The sequence below is a fragment of the Panthera pardus genome, unplaced genomic scaffold (genome assembly GCF_024362965.1).
Source record: "Panthera pardus isolate Hobbes unplaced genomic scaffold, ASM2436296v1 HiC_scaffold_8, whole genome shotgun sequence".
In the NCBI taxonomy this organism is placed as follows: domain Eukaryota; kingdom Metazoa; phylum Chordata; class Mammalia; order Carnivora; family Felidae; genus Panthera; species Panthera pardus.
The window spans coordinates 57,665,304-57,686,799 of record NW_026527013.1 but is presented as its reverse complement, the minus strand read 5'-3'; the positions used below and the strand labels follow the sequence as shown (position 1 = coordinate 57,686,799).

Sequence of the window (21,496 nt, the reverse complement as noted above, 5' to 3'; positions counted from 1 at the left end):
GCTTAAGACCAGGGCTCCCATCTTGCCCCAGGCCGGGCACAGCCCCGCTGCCGTGTGCGCGGCATGATGTAACCACTATTCTGCAACCAGACTTGCCCGATGGCTGTTTGGCCCCAGAAGAATCACTTGTCTCTGGCTTCCAGTCCTCACTGTAAATGGAAAGAAATCGCCCCCACTTGCCAGATTTGCTGTAGGGACGAAACAGAACCCCGGCCGAAGTCAGCAAAGCAGGGTGACACCACCGCGGGGGAGGGCGGTGCACGCTGGTGACCACCCTTGCCAAGCCTGTGTGACCCACCAGGCCTCCCACCCCAGCTCCTTTGGCCAGGTCTACTCCCTGAAGCCTCCTTTGGGACAGAGGGAAGACGGGGGTGTGGGGGTCCATCACTGGGGATTCGAGGGTGGGACATGGGGGGGTGTGGCACCCATCACTGGGGGTAGACGGTTGAGGGGTGGAGGACGCACAGTGAAATAATCTGGGATAGAACGTTGTGGATGCACACAGAGCAACACGGGCAGACCCCCAAAACTGAGCCAAGTACGGTCAGTAAGAATCAGAGTATGATAGAGCCAAGTGGACACATCCGCATGAAAACATACCACATGCTTTCCCAGGACACACCCCCACATCTGAGGACACGCACTCTACACAGTGGGGCTGTCTACGGGGACAGAGGAGGGGAAGAGGGGTCAGGATGAAGGTACTTCGAGGACAGAGGCAATGTGTCCCAATCTGAGAAAAAGAAACAAGTAGGGATTAGTAACAGAACGCCCAGCCCAGAATCTAACCTATCAGACCATGGTCAAGGACTAAGTACCCGTGTCCGTGTCTAACAGATGGGAGTCCGGCGGGCAGGAGAGCAGGTGACTGTGGGTCCTGGGTAACAGATGGGCAGCGCCCCTAGAATCACAGGACAGCCACATTGGAATGGGGCCCTCAAGACCAGCTCTGCCAGGACCTGCAATTCACAAGCCCTAAAAGGGCCCCCAAATCCTCCCTCTCCCCCTCTCTCTTTCACACACACACACACACACACACACACACACGCGCGTGCATACAAATTGCAACTGCTATGTGTTAGGCACACACGTTCTCTGTGCCAGGATGTTTACTTACATGTTTTTCATTCTTGTAACATCATTTGGCCCACTGTTCTGGTGGAAAAGTTAAGTGACTCCCAGAACCAAGTGATTCCGGGTAGATCTGGTTCCACCCTCTTCCAGTTGTCCCAGGGCTGCCTCCCACCACCGCACACACATACGCAAGCATGCACATGTGCACACACACACACACACACACACGGGTCACAGCATGGCAGAACACTTTCCTGGAGCTGTCTCTTCCCCTCCTGCGCCTCGGGTGTGCACAGATACCCTGTCCCAGTCCTCACACCCCCAATCGCCCTCTCTAGCTCTCCCAAATTCAAACAGGTCTCCTCCTCAGGACCCAGTCTCCATCCCTGACAACATCCCCCCCCCCCTCCCGCCATGCTGCTGGAGTCCCTCAGCTGGGTCTCCAGGAGCCCAGTTCATCTCCTGCCCAGTTCCCTCCTGGCTCTGAGCTTCCTGCTCCAGTGACCAGGCCTCATAAGGGGGAAACTGGGCTCTCTGGAAGGGCTCTGTGGGTAAGAGGCTGTGCCTTTGTGTAGTGTCCCTCAACACCCCCGAAGCACAAAGACCCACTTCTACTGCAGGCCTTGTGCTCGGCTCAAAACCCAGGGCCTGCCCTGGACTCAGCCTGGTGGAGGAGGTGGCCAGGCCTGGGGACTTCTGTGCCAGGCCCTAAGGGGGATGGGTCAGAACCGCAAAAGCAGCTTCTGAGACTAAGTAAACAGAAAGATGCCCTCCGGAGAAGCCCATGTGAGTCAGGACGGAGGAGGGGGTGTGGAATAGCTGTGTGATGGGAGGGTGCGTGGAGAGCCCCACGCAGCAGGCCTGAGGGTGCAAAGAAGTGTTTCTGCTCATGAGGGTGCCCTGGAGCAGCCTGCTTGCCCGGAGGAGAGAGTCTGTGGGTGAGAAAAGGCCTAGAATGCCAGGCCTGCCTGTGCCAGCCCCGGGGCTGCAAAGTGAGGCAACAGTGCCCATCGACAGAGTGACTCAGGGTTAACACAGGTGGACACGTAAAGCAACGAGAGCAGCGGCAGCACCAGGTGCGTGCCCTGAGTGTCAGCGGTCATTATGACCACGACTTGGCCTTCTAAGGTCCTTAAGGGCGGAGACTTTGCCCACTCCCCACCTAGCACACGATGCACGCCCCGTGAACATCTGACACCCTCGACCCAGCCCAGCAGCGGGTGTGCATGTCGGTCTGCAAGTCTCCGTGAGAACCATGGCGGGGTGGGCGGGTGCTCCCAGGTGCTGGATGGCCGCACGCCCGAGGCCATGTGCCTTCTCTGCCCCCCAAGAGGGTACACGGGAGACAGAGATGGAGAGAAAGCCCCCACCCTGCTAGTGCAGGTCATGCGGAGGCTCGGGAAGGATCTGCTCTGCTCACGGTGCCTCCAGAGCTCGCTCACAAGGCAACCAGGAGCCAAGACGGGTCCTCCCTCAGACGACCAGCCTCGGCCTCTCCCCTTAAGAGCCCAGCCCAGCACTGGGAAGAAGCTGGAATGGGGAAAGGAAGCTCTGTGACTCTCTCCTCAGCTGAGGCTCCTCCCTGCCTGGCTGGCCCCAGCATCAGGCGTGCGTGGTAGGAGGGCCCCAGAACACCCATCATTGTGCAAGACGACTTGAGTCCCAAAGGGGAGAGGGAGCTGGGACCCAGGCTCCCATGCTCAGGGACCCCCGTCTGCACCTGAACCAATGAGCAATGGATACTCATAAAGGCACTTTGTAAATAGCTAAGCTCTTCGGACAAAAGTGTTAGGCTGCATTCCAGCAACTGTTGAGGAGAGACTCCCATTTCTTAAGCCACCGCTCAAGAAGGGTTTCACTTGTGCCATGTCACTTGGTCCTTACAGACCTCCAACCATATGGTCCCCGATCTCCAGATGAGCAAGGTGAGGCTCAGAGGACAGGATAAGCCCTGGGTCTGGAGTGGGTCACACGCCCAGTCAGGAGCCCGGCCTGGGGCACCAAGACAATGATGGCCGAGGGCACCAAGACCCAGGCCTCAAGGGCAGGGAGAGGGAGCCAGGAGCTAAGGATCTGGGCTGCCCTGGAAAAAAGGGATGCCATGATACCTGACTTGGAGGCAGGAATTTCTGCAGCCACCAGGGCCCAGCTGGGACGGGGCAGGGCAGGGAGGGGTGAGGTGGTGGGACTTGGGGTGTTCACTCAGCCTTCCAGCCAACACTCTGCCATGCCACCCTCCAGAGCTCTCGGTTCAGCGGTCTCCTCCCAGGGATGCCTCCCGGCCCTTCGGACTAAATCCAGTTGTCACTGCACGCTATTTTGTCCCTCAAAACGTCCATCGCTACCTGCCAACATTTTTCTAGTTTATTTTTTTTATTAATGTTTATATATTTTTGAGAGAAAGAGACAGAGCCCAAGAAGGGCAGTGGCAGAGGGAGAGGGAGACACAGAATCCGAAGCAGGCTCCAGGCTCCGAGCTGTTGCCACAGAGCCCAATGCAGGGCTCGAACCACGAACCGCAAGATCATGACCTGAGCTGAAGTTGGACGCTTAACCGACTGAGCCACCCAGGAACGCCTTTCTAGTTTCTTTCTGAAAGTCACACGCGGGGCGACTGGGCGGCTCGCTCAGTTAAGCATCCAACTTTGGCTCAGGTCATGACCTCACCATTCATGAGTTCAAGGCCCCCATCAGCCTGTCTGCTGTCAGCACAGAGCCTACTTCGGATCCTCTGTCCCCCTGTCTCTCTGCCCCTCCGCCCACCAAAAAAAAATATTAAAAAATAAGTAAAAACTAAAAGTCACACAAGACTGTGTCCTACGTACAATGTCCCTGGTGTCTTTCAGGCACAGTGTCTGACACACAGTAAAGCTATGTGTCAAGTGAATCAGAGGCATCGGGTGTGACACTTCTTTGACTCTGCTCAGAATGAGCTCCCAGTCTAGGGAGGCAAGCACCTCAGAGAGCAATGCCAAATTCCCAGCGGAAATAGGGAAGGCGGCCCAGGCCTGAGAGGGCGCTGGTGGGAGGCACAGCCAACGGCTCAGAGATCTCCCCGAGGTCTCCCCCTTCGTCCCTCAGTCCCATCCAGTCCTGCTCTTCAGGTTCCCTCTCTCCTAGATCTGCAACCTTTCCCTCCCCATGACCTCTTTCCTTCTCTCAGCATTTAAATGGGCTCCTTTCCATCACCCCCCACATGCAAATGCTTCAGGCCCCATTATTACTCCTCTTGGCTATGCCCCCATTCTGTTTTTTCTCATGCCCGGTCCCCTGCATTTCCTTCTGGGCCTGCCACAGAAAACACAGAACCAGTCACCTGAAGGAGGTTGGGAATTTAGAGGGCTGGGTTGGAGGCACCATGGAAGGACTGGCCACAGGAGGGGAGAGGCTCTGGTTCACATCCAGCCCCGTTTGAAGGTTCCCTCTTCCCTCTGTCATCTTCCAAGCCCGTCCAGGCAGGTGACAGACGAGTCCGCAGGTCTCACGCCAGAGTCCGAGAGTCCAGCCCAGCTTCAAAATGGCGCCAGGGCCAGGTCCAAGGCAGCAGGCCTGTGCGGAGGCCATGGGCCCTGGGGTACGCTTGGGGGCGTTTCCTGTCTGGGCCTGCGGCCCCCAACCGCTGGCAGCGCGGTTTCCGGCGGGGCTGCGGCCGGGGCCTGCACTATCAGCTTGGTACCAGATGCCCGGTCAGGATACTTGTGGTGAAACTGTGAGGGTGCACTTGGTCCTTTGGGGTTTTCTCCCGTGTCAGCCTCCAAGACAAATGAATGAGGGAAAGTGACATCCCGCCCTTCTTCAGCCGTGTTTTCCCCCGAGCCAGGGGCTGGGCTGTGGGCAGCTGCCCAGGGCTGGGGCCTGCCACCCAACAAGCTATGGCTGCAGGGACAGCTCAAGGCTGGGGCAGGGGAGGAGGCCAGGGCCAGGTCACTGGGGTCAGGAGTCCTGGCCAGGGTTGGGGGTCTCAACAGTGGCAGGGAAGCCCCAGGAGAGCACTCCTCTCCGCCAGCCATGAGGGCCACGGAGAGGGCAGGCTCAGTCTGAGACCAAATGAGAGTTATTAGGTGTCTGGGGCCCCTTACCCTACACCGGGGGAGGGGGGCTAGGCCTGGGCCAGGGCTTCATACTCAGGACCCCACTTTACTGCCCATCCCAGGAATTGTAAGGAGGAAATTGGGGCCCTGTTTGCCACTAGGGAAATCAAGGACCCAAGAGGCACAGGGCTGTCAATGGACTAAGACGCTATGCCCCAGAGCTACGAATACAAGGAGGGGCTAGTGGAGAGTGTGGGATGTCTCATCTGTGGTCCCCAGCCCTGATGCTGGGTGAGCTATGGGCCAGTTGGCCCCTAAACCCTACAGGGCATCTGGGAGCCCAAGTCCTCATTGTCCTTTGGCAGCACCGCGGCCCACCTTGCACGTAGACCCCAGACCCAGGTGTAGTCCAGGCCAGGGCTGTGGTTCCCGACCTGCACCCCTAGATGGCGCCACAGCCGGAGCATTGGCTTTGGGGAATGTCGGAGCAGCCCAGCCCTTAAAGCAGCTGCAGCCCTGCACATGCGCCGCCGCTTTTCAACCCCAGCGGGCCCTCTGCGCCTGTGCATTCCACCTTACTTCCTGGCGCCCCAGTGACGTGTCCACAGCTTCCACAGAGACACAAGGGCGCAAGCGCAGCTCCCTCCCCAGGTCTGGGAGCAGCCCAGCAGCCCAGCAGAGGGCGCCCGGCGACAGGGACCTTTGGTTCCGGCCAAGTTGTCTTTTCCTGCTCTAAATTGAGAAAAGATTTAACCAAATACAAAAGGATGGGGAGGGCTGGGAAGAAACTAGCCCAAAGGCCTGAGATGGTACCCACCCAGGGTAACCAGGTCCCCACTCTAAGACACACAGCTGGCCCTGGGGCTTCCTTAGAGAAGTAGAGGCAGCGCGGGGAGGGAAAGGAGAGGGTCAGCCAGCGCAGGGCTGCTTGCTGGGCAAGTAATCTGACAATTCCAGGGGAACAAAGGGAGGCCCAGCTAGGTCCCACCGAGGGGCGCCAGAGACTGGGCAAGTGTGGGGCCAGACCCACGAGAACACAACTGTGAACACCAGTCAAGTGCCGCCTCTACAGTTTCCAACCCTTGAGGCCACAACACCCCAAAGACGCACCCAGGATACTGCCAGGAACGTTGACTGGAGGAATGGAAAGAGATTAAGCGATGGGACGAAACCAATAGTTAATGTTTAACGAGCAGCTGCCCTATGACACTCCATGTTTATTACCTCACGTGATCCATCCTATGAAGCATTAACAAAGCACTGTTCCATTTTACAAATGAGGGAATGGATGCCTCAAAGACTCACCTAAGGTCACGGTGAGTGGCCTTAATATGCAGTCAGTCTGGGGTGCCTGGGTGGCTCAGTCAGTTGGGCATCCAACTCTTGCTTTCAGTTCAGGTCAAGATCTCACGGTTCATGAAATCGAGCCCCGCGTCAGGCTCTTGGGATTCTCTCCCTCTCTCTCCCTGCCCCTCCCCAGCTCGTACTCTTTCTCAAAATAAACTTTAAAAAAAAAAAAAAAAGATGGTGAATACGTTCTAAAAACACTATGCAGTCTGTCTGACTGCACGCCCCACTCTTGAGCCAACATTCTTGTGCACATCCAAGTCCTCTCCTTCCACTGTCCTTTGGACTCCTTATCTTCCCACTGCCGGAAAAACCTCTCACCCTGCCCACGTCTTCTCACCTCTATATTCAGCCTCTCATTTTCCACCGGACCCTTCCCACTGGCACTGAACACACCTGAATCTCCCTCCCCATTCCCTCTCACAGCCTCCGACAACATTCGAAGGAAGCCTCAGCCTCGCCTGGGTCCCGTTCCCATTCCCGCTGTTCCACCCACACAGCGCTCAAGTCCCTGAAGGCCGATGTCGGTGACCTGCTCCCAGCACAGACTGACCTTTCCCAGCCTTCCTGTCACATGACCACTCAGCAGTGCTTGATCCTGCTCCTCGTAAAGTCACCCCTTCCCTTAGTTTCCATAACCTCATACGTTCCTGCTCTCTTATTTCACAGGCCAGTTCACAACCTGTGCGCAGATGGGGGGCTCCAAGTGGCCACTGTGCTTTGGAGCCCTACGTTGACTTCTGGGTCTCTTCTTCTTGACACGCTTCCTAGACACCCTCACCCACCACAACCTCTTACCTCGCTATTCCCACAGCCAGCTGCATGTTGAACGACCCCCACATTTATCATTTCCACACCAGGCCCCTTGGAACTCCAGGCCTAAATATCCAACTGCCCAGACATTTCCATTTGGAAGTCTCAGGCACGCCCACCTCACCATCTCTGAAACAGACCTCATCATCATCCTCCTCGAAACTGGTCTTTATAGACCTCCCCCTGTTAAATGAATGGCACAACCATCCCTCAACCTACCCTGCCAGTATGTCACATGCTATGTCACACGCTGATCTGTGTGTCTGGCTGATAACAGAAGAGGCCCTTATCAGGCAAAACCCTTGCCCCATCAGAGCTAGTCCAGTAATTATGCACATCCCAACTGTGATATGATGTGCAGAGAAGAACAAGAGGGGCTGACTAGGTGTGGGAGGTCATGGAAGGCCTCCCTGAAGCTACTACCTGAAAGCTGAGCAGGAACTACCTAAATGAAGACAAGGCATAAACCTCAGGCAGAGGGGCGCCCAAGTGGCTCAGTCGGTTAAGCGTCCGACTTCAGCTTAGGTCACGATCTCGCGGTTCATGGGTTCGAGCCCAGCGTCGGGCTCCGTTCTGACAGCTCGGAGCCTGGAGCCCGCTTCAGATTCTGTGTCTCCCTCTCTCTGCCCCTCTGCCCTCTGTCTCTCACATTGTTTCAAAAATAAATAAACGTTAAAAACAAACAAAAAAACCTCAGGCAGAGAGGAAGGAGAGAAAAGCATGGCATTTATCTCACACTGTCCATTCCCCCACCTAGATCTCTCAGCTGCACCCATGTGGGCACATGGCTACCCTTGCCCAAGGTTCTCTCCCACACCCATTTATGGCCTTCAGCAGTTTGTTCTCGGCCAAAATGCAAATCTAAGCATGTCTCATACAGTGGTTGGTCTTCCCTTGGTTTTAGTGTAAAACCAAAAGCCTCGCCAGACCTACAAAGCCCGATCTCATCTGGGCTCTCCCACCTCTGCAGCCTATGCCCTACGCTTTCGGATTCCTTTCAGGTCCTCAAGCCCTAGCCTGTCCCAAGGCCTCTGCACATGCTATGCCCTCTGCCATCTATGTAACTCCTACAGAGCCCAACTCCAAAGTCACTGCCTTAGGGAAACTGCCCAATTCCCCTCTCGACCCAGATTGCGCTGGGTACTCTCCTGTAAATACTCAGAGAACCCTGTCCCTTTTCTTCATGGGGTTTTGTCACAGTTTGTGATTATGAATTTGTATTTGATCATCTGTCCTCCATAAGAACCACCTCTACCTCGTCCATCATTGTATCCTTAGTGCCTAATATAGCATGTGATGCAAAACAGATTTAAAAAAAGAAGTTTAAAAGAGCATTCACTCCACCACTCTGTTCGATGATTACATAGTCCACTTTACCTCTGTGGCCTTAAGTGTTCTAACATGTAAAATGCAGCCAACACTTGCCGTGCAAACTTGCTCTAAGAAGCAAATCCACTATTTTTCAATGAATAAAAAGCACTTGATAAAGGACTATCCTCAGAGTTAAGAAATAAGTTATGAGACTGTCACCAGAACAAACAAAATGTTCACAGTCCCTGCTTTATTTTCATTTAACCACACACGCTTTTAAAAAAAACAAACATACACTTACAAAATACCCAAACATCAGGAATTAGAGCAAAAAACAAGGGGGCTTTGGGCTGAAACAATACCCTAGGCTTCAGAACAAAACAAAATCAATCAACTACTGAAAATTTCTTTGTTCAAAACACAAAAATATTTTGTTTTTAATGGGATTAAAGTGTTTTTGTTTCATTTTGTTTTTTAAAAAAGGAACCCTTTAAGAACAAAAACTAAGTTTCTTGTATTGCCTGCAGCAGGGCCTGGCTTCACTTCCTTGAAGGCCTTTTGTAAAATACAGATGCCAGCATTCAGTGGCCTTGATGATCACCTCCCCCTCTTCGCCCCCAACCTGTCATCTGAAAGTGCAGCGCCCCGGGCCCACCCTGATGACGATGGGGCTACAGAGCGTCTAGGATGTGGTCGATCTTGGTGACCAGCTCCTGCCGCTTTCCAGAGATGAGCTTCTCGTTCTCAATGTATGTGTCTTTCTTGAGCTTGCCAGCCACCAGCCGCTCGGCTTCCACCGCAGACTTCAGCACGAGCTCCTTGACCTGTGCATCCAGCTTCTGCATCTCGCTTACCTGGCCGAGGCAAGAGCAGGGCAGAGCTTGAGAAGGGTCCTCCCACCCTCCCTCAGCAGGGCCACCACCTCCCATGCCTACAGACCCTGGAGGCCCAGGGCAGATGGGCTGGCTATGGAAGGAGACAGGCCTGGCTTCAAATGCCAGCTCCACTCTCTACTCCTTCAAGATCCGACCCTGAGCGTCAGCTGTAGAGGAGAGTTGTGAGGATCAAGTGGGAACAGATGGGTCACCCCTGGCATGGTACCAGGGACACAGCAGGTACTCGAGGTACACTCCTCCTCTTCCCTCTGGCTGGCCAAATCAGGTCCAGGGATTCAGTTAGACAAGACCAATGGCAGCGATATGGCAGAGAGACTGAATGTCTCCCCCCGCTGTCACCAGCTGGGTGTGGGACTGAGCATCTCACGGTCACAATCATTCAACACGACAGTTATTTAGTGAGCCACAGTCCCAGGCACACTTCGAGGCTCTGCAAAAGAGCAGCAAAGACAGACTGGGCATCTTGCCTTTGCGAAGCTGCCAGGTACTCCTTGAGCACATAAAGAAAAGCTTCAGAAAGAGGGAGGAGCCATGAAGAACACAGCAAGGAGACGGTGTGCTGGGGAGCGGCATGTGGAGAGGGGGATTGTGGGAGACTAGGAGGGGCACCTCTGGCGGGGAGGGAGGCTCGTCTTCATTTACAGCCAACAAGAACTCACTCACAAAGCTTGTCCCAGGCATGGTTCTCAGCACTTGACGTGCACTAACTCATTTCACACTCTCACAACACTGAGAGGTTAAGTACTAAGACATGAAGAAACGGAGGCGCAGAAATTAGGTAACTTGCCCAGGTTTACAAAGGCTGAATCAGAGCCCGAATTCAAACGAGTGATTCTAAGTCTAGGTTCTTCTCAGTACACGCGAGCAGCCTGGAGCCTCGCCCAGGCTGGTCTCCAGCAGAGGAAGCAGCCGCTCTCCATGCCAGCCATGTGGACAGACAGTGACGTGGAGGCTAGCAGAGCTTTCCGATCCCAGCCCACAACCGACACCCCCAAACTTCTTGTTCCACTGTGAGGATTGGCACCACAGGACCAGCCAGCGGTGAGTGGGAGCGGCCTGGTGTGTGCTCTACACAGAGCAGCCCTGCGGTGCTCTAGCAGGTGGGAGACAATCCCTGGAAGTATGACCAAGCGGGCAGAGAGCCGAGCGACTCCGGCATGGCAGACACTTACTTTGTCGCACAGGTCAGAGCCCTCTGTCTTCAGCCTGGACTGCAGCAATGCAATCTCACTGGTCAGGGCCTTGTGCTCTGTCTCCAGGCTCTTCTTGCCGCTGTTGAGGGTGGACACGTCCCGGGACTGCTTGTACCTGTTGATGGTCTCATCAAAGTGACGGTAGAGACCTATTCTCTTGTTGACCAGGGTCAAGACTTGCTCTGTGATGCAAGCCACCTTCATCCTGGCCTCTGCGGCTGGATCCTGTGGGGGAGACATTGTGCATGACAACATCCAGGCCTGAGCCTGCCCCAACCTTCACCTTCCAAAAAGCACCCACCACCAGCTGTGCAAACAAGAAAAGCCATCTGAATCAAACCTTTGCTGACATTAAATCCACTCCAGTTCCGCAAATGGCAGGACTGGGGACATGAGAATGAAGGAGACGTTCACTTCAAAGTCCGGCAGGGCATACAGAGGGACGTGAAAAAAGATACTAATGCCAGAATACACCATGAAAGGGACAGGTGCGGCCCCAGGTGAAGAAAGAGAAGTCTCAATGCAAGTTAGGGAAGGCTTCCAGGACATTTATTATGTCTCTCTCCTTAAAACCTCCAAGGGTTTCCCAAGGCCCAAAGAACAAAGCCCAAGCTCTTTATCCTGCTATTCATGACCCTTTAGATGCGGTCCTACATACTTTCCAGCATTCTCTCTCACCTTGAGTCTACTTCAAAAGTCCTAACTTGGTAGCACAAAGGCTGAATCTGGTCTACGAATGGTTCATCTGGCCCACGATTATTTTTTTTCTCAATAAATTATCAAAGCTTTAAGACAGGGAAATGTATACATAAGAAACTGATCGAATAAACTGACCCATTCATTCAAGGAAGTACTCTGCAGCTATACAAAAAATAAAAAAATTTTTTTAAAAAGGAGAAAGCTCTCTATGAACTGGTATGGGTAATTCTCAGAATGTGTTTAATGAAAAAAAGAGGTACAAAAAATATGTACTAGTGCTATGCTTTGTGCAAGAAAGAAGAAATGAGAATTAAAACATCTGCTTATTTTTGCCAAATAAATCAGGGAGGATACCCAGAGAGTGATGAAATTGGTTATCCACAAGGCAGGGTTTTACAAATTCATAACCAAAATTAAATACTTAACAGTGACAGAGAGGGAAACTACAGCAAAATTCAAACAAATAAATGAACTTAATTATGTTTCAAATGAGTTAATACAGGAAAACTAAGCCAATTACCTTGGGAACACAGTACTTGATAAGACGTTCTCAGTCTAAAGACAAAAAGAACTGCTAACGAATCTTGGGACTCTACTTGGTAGATCTGGTGTTTGTGGCAGCATGACTGCAGCAATTCTGAAACTATTTTGTGTGTTTACACAATTCAACAAATGAATAAATACATTAATGTTGGGATCCAGGAGAGAAGGAAACATGGTGGAATGAGGGAGTATGGCAAGAACCCTGTGGCTTCAGAATGGAGCGAGACGTCGGTGTTAACCGCTATTTTAAATATGTTTCTCCCCTGGCTCTGTCTGCTGAAAGGCCCAGACCCAGTGATACTCCAAAAGCAACGATCACACCTAGCTCACAGATCATAGTCTCCAGGCACCATTCCACAATAAAAGGAACCAGGGCTGCCTGGAGAAAGTGAAGGATATGCCTGGAACATGCTGTTGTGCCTGACAATAAGGAAGTGCTCAAAAAAATGATGAGACATGAAAAAAAGTCCAATCAGCAACAATTAGAGCACCAAAGGAAGTAGTGCCAGTGGACAGCAGCCCATAGAATAAGGTAAGGCACAAGTCGACACAAGTAACTAGCCAACCAGGAAGAAAAGCCTTCCCTACAGTACAGTGCCAGCAAAAGGAATCAGTTTTTCAACCACCACATAACAGACTCAGACAAGAATCAATGGTAAATGCTCTAATGTATATGAGGGTATTTACATAGCCTCAAACAAATCATATATTAATTGCAAAGAGAAAAACAGTAACTTTAACATGAAGAATAGGCAGACATCAACTTAGCCCAATAAGGAGAGTTAACATCCCCAGCACTGGGACCAGCTGACATCAGGTACCCCTGATGTGATGCACTGCAGACACAGCAGCACTTAAGTGCATTCCTACCAAAAATGCATGGTCTGAATTTAATCAGGGAGAAACACGATACACCTAAGGGACGTTCTACCAAACTGGTTTCTACATGCCAAATACGTCATGGTCATTAAAGACAAAGAGAGGCGGTGGAGCTGTTCCAGGTTAAAGGAGTCTAAGGAAATGTGACAACTAAATGCAACGTATGATCCTCAGCTGGATTCTGGAGAAAGAAAAACAATTGCTAAAAATGTCACCATCACTGGGACCATCAGCCACATCTGAACAGAGCTTGCATGTTGGTTACCAGTGTTATGGCAATGTAACACCTCCTCAATTTGATCATCATACTGTGGTTCTATTAAGAGAATACCCTTGTCCCTAAGCTACACGCACACTTAAGTACTCAAGGAGAGGAAGGATAAAAATGTCTCCAACTTACTCTCGAATGGCCCAGGAAAAATAATTATATATAAAGAGAGAGGCCAACGTTAATTGCTAGGTCTAGGTAAAGAGTATACAAGTTATTTTTACTATGCTTGCAAAATTTCCCTAACAGTGGAATTATTTTAAAGCAAAGTTTAAAAAAAACAAAAGCAGGGGCACCTGGCTGGCTTAGTCAGTGGAACATGTGACTCTTAATCTCAGGGTTGTGAGTTGAAACCCCATGTTGGGTGGAGCCTACTGAAAATAAAATTTAATAAATATATTAAAAAAAAACAAAATCAGGGGCGCCTGGGTGGCTCAGTCGGTTGAGCGTCCGACTTCAGCCCAGGTCATGATCTCGCGTTCTGTGAGTTCGAGCCCCGCGTCGGGCGCTGTGCTGACAGCTCGGAGCCCGGAGCCTGTTTCGGATTCTGTGTCTCCCTCTCTCTCTGACCCTCCCCTGTTCATGCTCTGTCTCTCTCTGTCTCAAAAATAAATAAACATTAAAAAAAAAAATTTAAATTAAAAAAAAAAAAATCAGCTTTTAAACTTAAAAAAACAGGGCTATTTTGTAATAAAACCTAGACTCAGCCCTTCCGTATGACAAGATTTGCTAGTAGCTGCCTCACTGGGCAGCCTCACCGGTCTATGGAACCAGCCAGATCAACATCTTTGCTGCCCCTCATGGGTTCCACTCAAGCCCTTCCTGTTGTCGCACAAACCGTTCCTTCCAGCTGAATGCCCTTCTCCACCTTCTCTGCCTGTCACCGCCTCAGGGTAGTCCCACCACCGAAACACACACCTCCAGCTGCCCTGTTTCCACAGTACTCACCCGCCAGTAGCGGCTGTGAGGCGCCAGTAGCACCTGCCTCATTTAACAAGCGCGCTCTGTGATCGCAACAAGAACAAGGTGTCTCTTTTCATGGTAAGGGTTAGCACAGGCCACAGGCAGGGACAAGGCTTCTGGGGGACAGGGTTCTGCCTTGAACTTGTTCAAAGGACTGGTGCTCAGAAAAGCTAATGAAACACATGACCAAGGGTGCAAGATGACTAGCAAATGTAGGGGGAAAGCCAAAGGGTACCTTTGTGATGGAGAAGTCCAGCCTGACATAGATGATGACAGTGAAGAACAAGATGTAGAACGCAGCCACCACCAGCAGCGGCTCCTGCAGCATTAGCACCTTGTTGAACGTATAGTGGACCTGGAAGAGAGAACGAGGAAGACGGGCTCTGACAGTCTGCATGGACGCTGGGGACAACACAGGGGCCTCAGCAGGCCAACGATCATCCAGGCTGCCCCACCTACCCACAGAGGGGACTGTGCTCAAACCCCTACAGCCCAAGGAAGGAAAGATAAAGACAGGCAAGTCCCTGGCCTCCAGGACCCACACTCTGAGGAGGAAGGCCCAGAAGGCAGAACTGTGGAGCCACTTACCACGATGTCCTGAATGTGCTGTTCCACCAGATTCTTCTTATAGGCAACAATCACAGGGCGGCCAAACGTGTCCAGGTAGGTGTAGTGCAGCTCATCTGGGGCACGACTGATTTCATAGGGACTGTCAACTTGGATGTTCCTGGACGCAGGTAGGAATGAAATACAGCCTTAGACAAACTGCACTGATCTACGTACGAGGTTTATTTAGGGCTGGAGAATTCTAAGGCTCAAGAGGCCTTTCAGGGTCATGAAGTTCACACTCCACTCTGCTCCCCTCCCGGCACCAGGGACCACCAGACCTCCCAAGACAGCTAACCCGCTGCCAGAAAACCCTGAGTATCAGACCACTTTCCTGCCGACGCAACAACTATCCCCCTGCACCTTGTACTCGCTAGTCCTCGCCAGTGCTGGCCAACCCTTCGGAGTCACATAGCCCACACAGCCCTCCTGCTCATTCCACCCAACAAGAGCCTCGCCGGGACTTGAAGAGGCCCCTGAGAAGTTACTTCGAAGTACCTTCTCTTCACATGACTGAGAACTTCTTATAAGGTATAGTGAGTGGGACAGGCTCTGTCTTTGTCTGCCTGGATCCATTCTCCCTCCTCCAGGCTCTCACACTCTAGTTTTGCTAAAACTCCCCATTCCACAGGAGGAACAATCAAGGTGACTCTCTCTGGTGATCAGAGTGGACACATGACCTGAGAGGCCAAGCAGATGCTCCCCTTTGAAATGAACCCAGAGCAAAGTGACACAAATATGCACATAGGTGTTTGTCACTCATGCCAAGGGCGGGTCCCCTGTGAACATCCATCATCCATGGATGGATCCATCCACCCGGTTTCCACCAACTGGATTCCCAGAGACTCTCTGGATCTGCAACTTACGCTGCCATTTTATAAGAGATGCCTTACCCTTCAAATGCAGTCCTTTCTGCTTCAACTGGCCAACGACTGCCTACCGTTTTAAGCACAGAACCCTAATACACCACCAGGACCGCCCTTTCTGAACCTGGTCTGATGGGCCCGGGATAAAACAGAGCCATTACTCCATTGCTCTTTTTTTTTTTTTTTAATTTTTTTAATGTTTATTATTTATTTTTGAGAGAGATAGAAAGACAGAGTGCAAGCAGGGGAGGGGCAGAGAGAGAGGGAGACACAGAATCCGAAGCAGGCTCCAGGCTCTGAGCTGACAGCACAGAGCACAACGTGGGGTGTGAACCCACGAAATGTGAGATCATGACCCGAGCCAAAGTCACATGCTTAACCGACTGAGCCACCCAGGCGCCCCCACTGCTCTTCTTTTTTATAGTAACACAGCACAAGCGCTACCTGGCTGTCCTGACTCTGTATTTTGTCCTCTTACAGATCATCCCATCCCCTCTGGAGGCTGCACCTGTCACATACAGGGACTCTGTTTGGGGAATAGGTTTCGTAAACAGGGGCACCTGGGTGGCTCAGTCGGTTAATCGTCCAACTCTGACTTCAGCTCAGGTCATGATCTCACAGTTCATGAGTTTGAGCCCCGCATCGGGCTCAATGCTATCAATGCAGAGCCCACTTCAGATTTTCTGCCCCCCCCCCCGCACCCCCCCCACCCCCGCCTCTTCCTCACTTGCACTCTCTCAAAAATAAATACATCTTTAAAAAAAAGAAAGTCCCTACGGGCCTCTCAGTCAAAGGTATGTACTGAGCACCTATTCTACACCCCTAGGACACAGTTTCCCCTTGAAGTACCACAAGGCCACCACCAGAGAAATGGGAAGCCAAGGAAAGGAACAGTCACACTCACTTGGCCCCCTCAGGCAAGATAATCTTCACTGTCAGAGAATCTATCACTTGCTCATCAAACACATGGTCCACAAACCTCATCTTCAGTGCATACTGGTCACCTGAAGAAAGAGCAAATACACGCAGTGATGTGAAAAACAGAGAAAATGGCACAGGAGCTAGAGGGATGCAGAGGGTATGGACGCTCTCATCTTCCAGAGAGGAATGAACAGATGCCATCTGAAGTTAACGGACTAGGAGACTCTGGGAGACAGAGGTGTGGTGGCAGCATGGTTTTGGGTCTTCACCGATTTCTACAGAAAGAGCAACAAGATGGCAAAACCAAAACCCCATGGAACATACTTACAACAAAACTGGATAAACTAGGGATCTCCACAAACCCCAAAACACAGAGGAGTCACAAAACACCAACAGTCACACAACCTGCACATTATTAGTAAGGCCACCAGTGTCTGTAGAGGAGGAAGAAGGAACCAACAGGGCAAGTGACAGACCTGAGAAGAGAAGAGCCCCAAACAAGACATATTCACTAGAGAGCGAAGCAGGCCAACTGGAGAAGAGCGGCCAGAGCTCTGAGTCCTCCTCCCGCAGTCCCACATAGCAGAGAGCAAAATGGGCCCACAGACCTGCCAGTCTAGAGGCATCTAGCCCCTGAGAACTTGGAAAAGCCATCAGAGCTCCCCTCCAAGGACAGCACCATACACGGAGGAAAACAAAATCAAGCCTAACAGGAACAACAGAGCTACAGGACACCGAGCCAGGGCAGGCTCCAAAAGCAAGCCACCATTTTTCATACTACATTAAATCAAATGTACAGTTACGATACTTCCTCTTAATTGCTCACATTAAAAATGAGCAACAGGGGGCGCCGGGCTGGCTCAGTCAGAAGAGCATGCCACTCCTGATCTCGGGGTCGTGAGTTCGAGCCTCACACTGGGTACAGAGATTACTTAACTGAATAAAAAAAAACTTTAGGGGAAAAAATGAGCAACAAAAAAGGATAAGGGTGCCCCTCAGTCTTAGAGTAAGTTATGTTTTTAAAAATTACTAAAAAAGACAACATCCCTACAGAAAATGAAAACATGCCAGAAATTCATGCCACAAAACTAATCAAAACTGTCCTGCTTTTTAAAAACAGACTAATGTTAAAGGTATTCTAAAAATGACACAAGTCATGAAAGAGTAATATAAACAAGAATTCTAGAAATTCAGAAATGACAACTCAGAAAAAAATTTAGGAAATAACTTTTAGAAATTAAAAAAACTGTCTTAGAAATGAAGGCTAAGCTAGAAAGAACAGAAGTGAATAAACACAACAGGTAATGTCTTCTAATAAATCAAAAGTAAAAGGAAGCAAAGTTTTCAATGAAGGAAAGATTCAAGAGAAATTGCCAAATATTAAAAAACAGGCAAAGACTCTGGGGTGCCTGGGTGGCTCAGTCGGTTAAGCGGCCGACTTTGGCTCAGGTCACGATCTCACAGTCCGTGAGTTCGAGCCCCGCATTGGGCTCTGTGCTGACCGCTCAGAGCCTGGAGCCTGTTTCAGATTCTGTGTCTCCCTCTCTCTCTGACCCTCCCCCGTTCATGCTCTGTCTCTGTCTCAAAAATAAATAAACATTAAAAAAAAAAAATTTTTTTTTTAAATAAAAAAAACAGGCAAAGACTCAACATAAAAATAATCGGGAGTGCCAAAGGAAAAAACTTACAAAAAGGTTTAAAACTGTAAGTTGAAAAACCATAATGCAGACCCAAGAATAGCAACCCAGAGCAACCACTGCCAAGATGTGTTCTAGTAGAAGTATTAGGATTTTTTTTTTTAATGTTTACTTTCAAGAGACAAGCATGAGCAGGGTGGGGCAGAGAGGGTGACATTGAATCTGAAGTAGGCTCCAGGCTCCGAGCTATCAGCACAGAGCCCAACACGAGGCTTGAACCCACAAACCATGAAATCATGACCTGAGCCAAAGTCAAGACGCTTAACTGACGGAGCCACCTAGGCGCCCCAAAAGTATTAGATTCTAAAGAAAGAATCCCTTTCAATATTTAAGACTTAGAAGGGAAGTGACTCACAGAGGGGAAAAATTAAATCATCAGACTTTGACAGCAACACTTTATACCAATAAGAGTGTAACACATGTAAGATACTCCAGGAAAGATGTGTAAGCCAAGGATTTTATATTCATCAAAGTGACTCATATGCACAAAAGGCACAACCTGTTAACATGTAAGAACTCATTCCTACAAGCCCTTCCTAAGGAATCTACTAGAGAATGAGCTTCAGGTCATCAAAATGAATAGAGACCTTATCAGTCGATGTAAAAACTGATATGGTGAGCATTAACTACACTTACTGCAGAGCTAAGACCAGAGTTAAAAGCGGGGAGCTATGCTGTGTAACAGCTATTTGTTCTGATGATATATACATAGTATACATGCAGCACACCAAAAAATGGGGTAGAGGGGCACCAGAGTGGCTCAGTCAGTTGGGCATCCAACTTCGGCTCAGGTCATGACCTTATGGTTTGGGAGTTCAAGCCCCATATCGGGCTGGCTGCGGTTAGTTAGCACAGAGCCCACTTTGGATCCTCTGTCTCCTTCTCTCTCTGCCCCTCTCCCATCTGCATTCTCCCTCTCTTTCTCTCTCAAAAATAATAAACATTTAAAAACTTTAAAAAAAAAAATGGGGCAGAATGGGGAGAGGATATTCCAAAAATAAATAAATAAATAAATAAACTAACTCTTTTCAGTAACCATATTGGAAGTGGCAGTGTGATCGTTTTTATTCTGAGACTGTTGTGTAGCAGGTGTGGGATAAAACAATTGTGGAATGCTCTAATTCTGTCACCTTCTCTGTCCTTCAGAACAAGAATTCTCAGTATGGAACTAAGTACAGATATAACAGGAACAAAATCCCTATAGCTCATACTATTAAGTAACTAACTATAAAACTTCATAATTTTGTTTATACAAAGACATAATATATACTTAACTCCATTAACTGAAAAGGCCTAGAAAAAAATTTTTTAAGTTTATTTTTGAGAGAGAGAGAGCAAGCGAGCATGCTCGTAAGTGGGGGAGGAGCAGAGAGATGGGGGAAAGAGAGAATCCCAAGCAGGCTGCACACTGTCAGCATGGAGCCCAACGTAGGGCTTGAACTCATGAACTGTTAGATCATGACCTGAGCCGAAATCAAGAGTCAGATGCTTAATTGACTGATACACCCAGGCGCCCCGAAAAGGCCTAGAAATTGACCAAACTAAGCGCAATGAACATTCCTAGTTCTCAGGTTGTGGTCTTAAAACACCCTTTTCCACAAGAAGAAACCAGAGCTTTAAAGAGAAAAAGCTGATTCCAGGTCTGGGACAGAAAATAAACAAGTTGAGGAGTGCCTGACTGGCTCAGTCAGAAGAGCATGCAACTCTTAATCTCAAAGTTGTGAGTTTGAGCCCCACTCTGGGTGTAGAGATTACTTAAATAAATAAAACTTATAAAAAAAAAAAAAACAAGAAATGAAAATATACAAGTTGAACCAAGAATGTCTTTTCATAAGACAGCAAGGAAGGTTAACAGCTATCAATTTGCAAGAAATACAGAAGATACAGGAATACACTGAATAATATAGAAATAATACAGGAACCGCATTTTGAGTAAGCAGTCAGCAAAATCCAGACTGGAGACTACACTACCAGTGGCTCAAGTTCTTCAACAGATAAACTGTATTCAACACACACACACACACACACACACACACACACACACACACACAGGAGGGACTGGATTATTAGAGACTGATAAGACATCGAATTTTTTGAAAGGGCAAGACTAAAGTAGATTATCTAGAGAAGTACACTTGGGTGATAAAGCTATGAAGAAAGTCAAGAAAGTGGTTACCAAGAGTCAGGATGGTAACTACGGTTGTGGGGAAGGAAGAGGTACATGGAGAGCCTTTTGGCTGGCTGGCAAAGTTCAACTTCTTGACCTGAGTGGTGTTTACAAGGTGTTCTAGTCATTTACTGAGCTATACATCTGTTTTGTATGGTTTTCTACATTCAATTTTGTGTTTAAAAGATTTTAAAAAGAAAGACTTGAAGAAAATATGGCCAAATCATTATAATGATTAGTTCTGGGTGCTCGCATAAAAGTGCTTATTATTCTGAGTTTTCCTTAATTTTTTAAATACCTCAAATTAAAAAAAACTTACGCAGCTCTGTCTTATGATGGAACCAGGGGTTAGAAGGATTTTGACTAGGCTGTGTGAACTATTATATGCAGGCATTACTTTTACAACAGTAATTTATCTCCACCCATGAAAAGTTGTTCCTGCTATCCCAGCCTTCCAAAAAATGATAATTCTCTCTTCCCATCAAAAACGACTGGTAATTCTCAAAACAAACGAACACCAGTAGAAATAAAAATGCAGGAAATGAAAGATAATGATAGTCTCTCCCCTAAGCACTAAGTACTAAAGACTGACCCAAATTATAGAGGTACTCATAGCTTGGGAGGTTGTAGCCAACAATGTAATGAGTCTTCCACCCGCCAAACAGAGGGAAGCGAGGCCGGATTTCCATCTCTACAGAGTCGTCCAAAATAAGGAGGTGGCTGGTGGAAACGTTGCCAATCTCATCCCGGTAGTAAACATCCTGGGCAGCAGCAGGGAGGATGGTCTGCAAAAGAAGGGACATGCCTGAAAGCCTCCAGAAACTTACTCACAGGAGATGATCCTAATGACAGAAAAGATTTTCTACACCAAGAGCCTCCTTGTAGCAATACTTAATTAAAACAGTCCCCAAACTGGAAACAACCTAAAAAGAGGTCTAACTACCATCACCACACCCAAGGCTTCAAAATTTCTAGATATTGTAACTATTTCTCAATCATGGTAAATAGCCAAATTCTCCTGAACAATAAATAATGAAGAGAATTGTAAATACCTTTACGAATACTAAACGATTAATACAAAGATAAAAATAATCTTTAAACTACTCTGCAGGGAGAGAAACATGAAAATGGAAGAAATTACATCAAATCGCTAGGTGGCAGGGTCATGGAGGGTTTCTCCACCTCTTTACTGTGGCTTCCAAATCTGTAAGTATCTTTTCGT

At 49.4% G+C, this 21,496-nt stretch overlaps 1 protein-coding gene across 1 annotated transcript in view; it reads right to left on the bottom strand.

Moving 5' to 3' along the window:
- Window positions 1-8,811: 8,811 nt before the first annotated feature.
- Window positions 8,812-21,496, bottom strand: part of RPN1 (ribophorin I) — a 30,559-nt gene continuing 17,874 nt past the window's right edge. The window contains exons 5-10 of the mRNA XM_019430995.2: window positions 20,867-21,059; window positions 16,394-16,493; window positions 14,606-14,744; window positions 14,253-14,372; window positions 10,645-10,890; window positions 8,812-9,430 (exon numbers count right to left, since the gene is read on the bottom strand). Coding sequence (XP_019286540.2) covers window positions 9,248-9,430; window positions 10,645-10,890; window positions 14,253-14,372; window positions 14,606-14,744; window positions 16,394-16,493; window positions 20,867-21,059 — 981 coding nt within the window. The 3' untranslated portion in view covers window positions 8,812-9,247. The remainder of the gene's footprint in view (window positions 9,431-10,644; window positions 10,891-14,252; window positions 14,373-14,605; window positions 14,745-16,393; window positions 16,494-20,866; window positions 21,060-21,496) is intronic.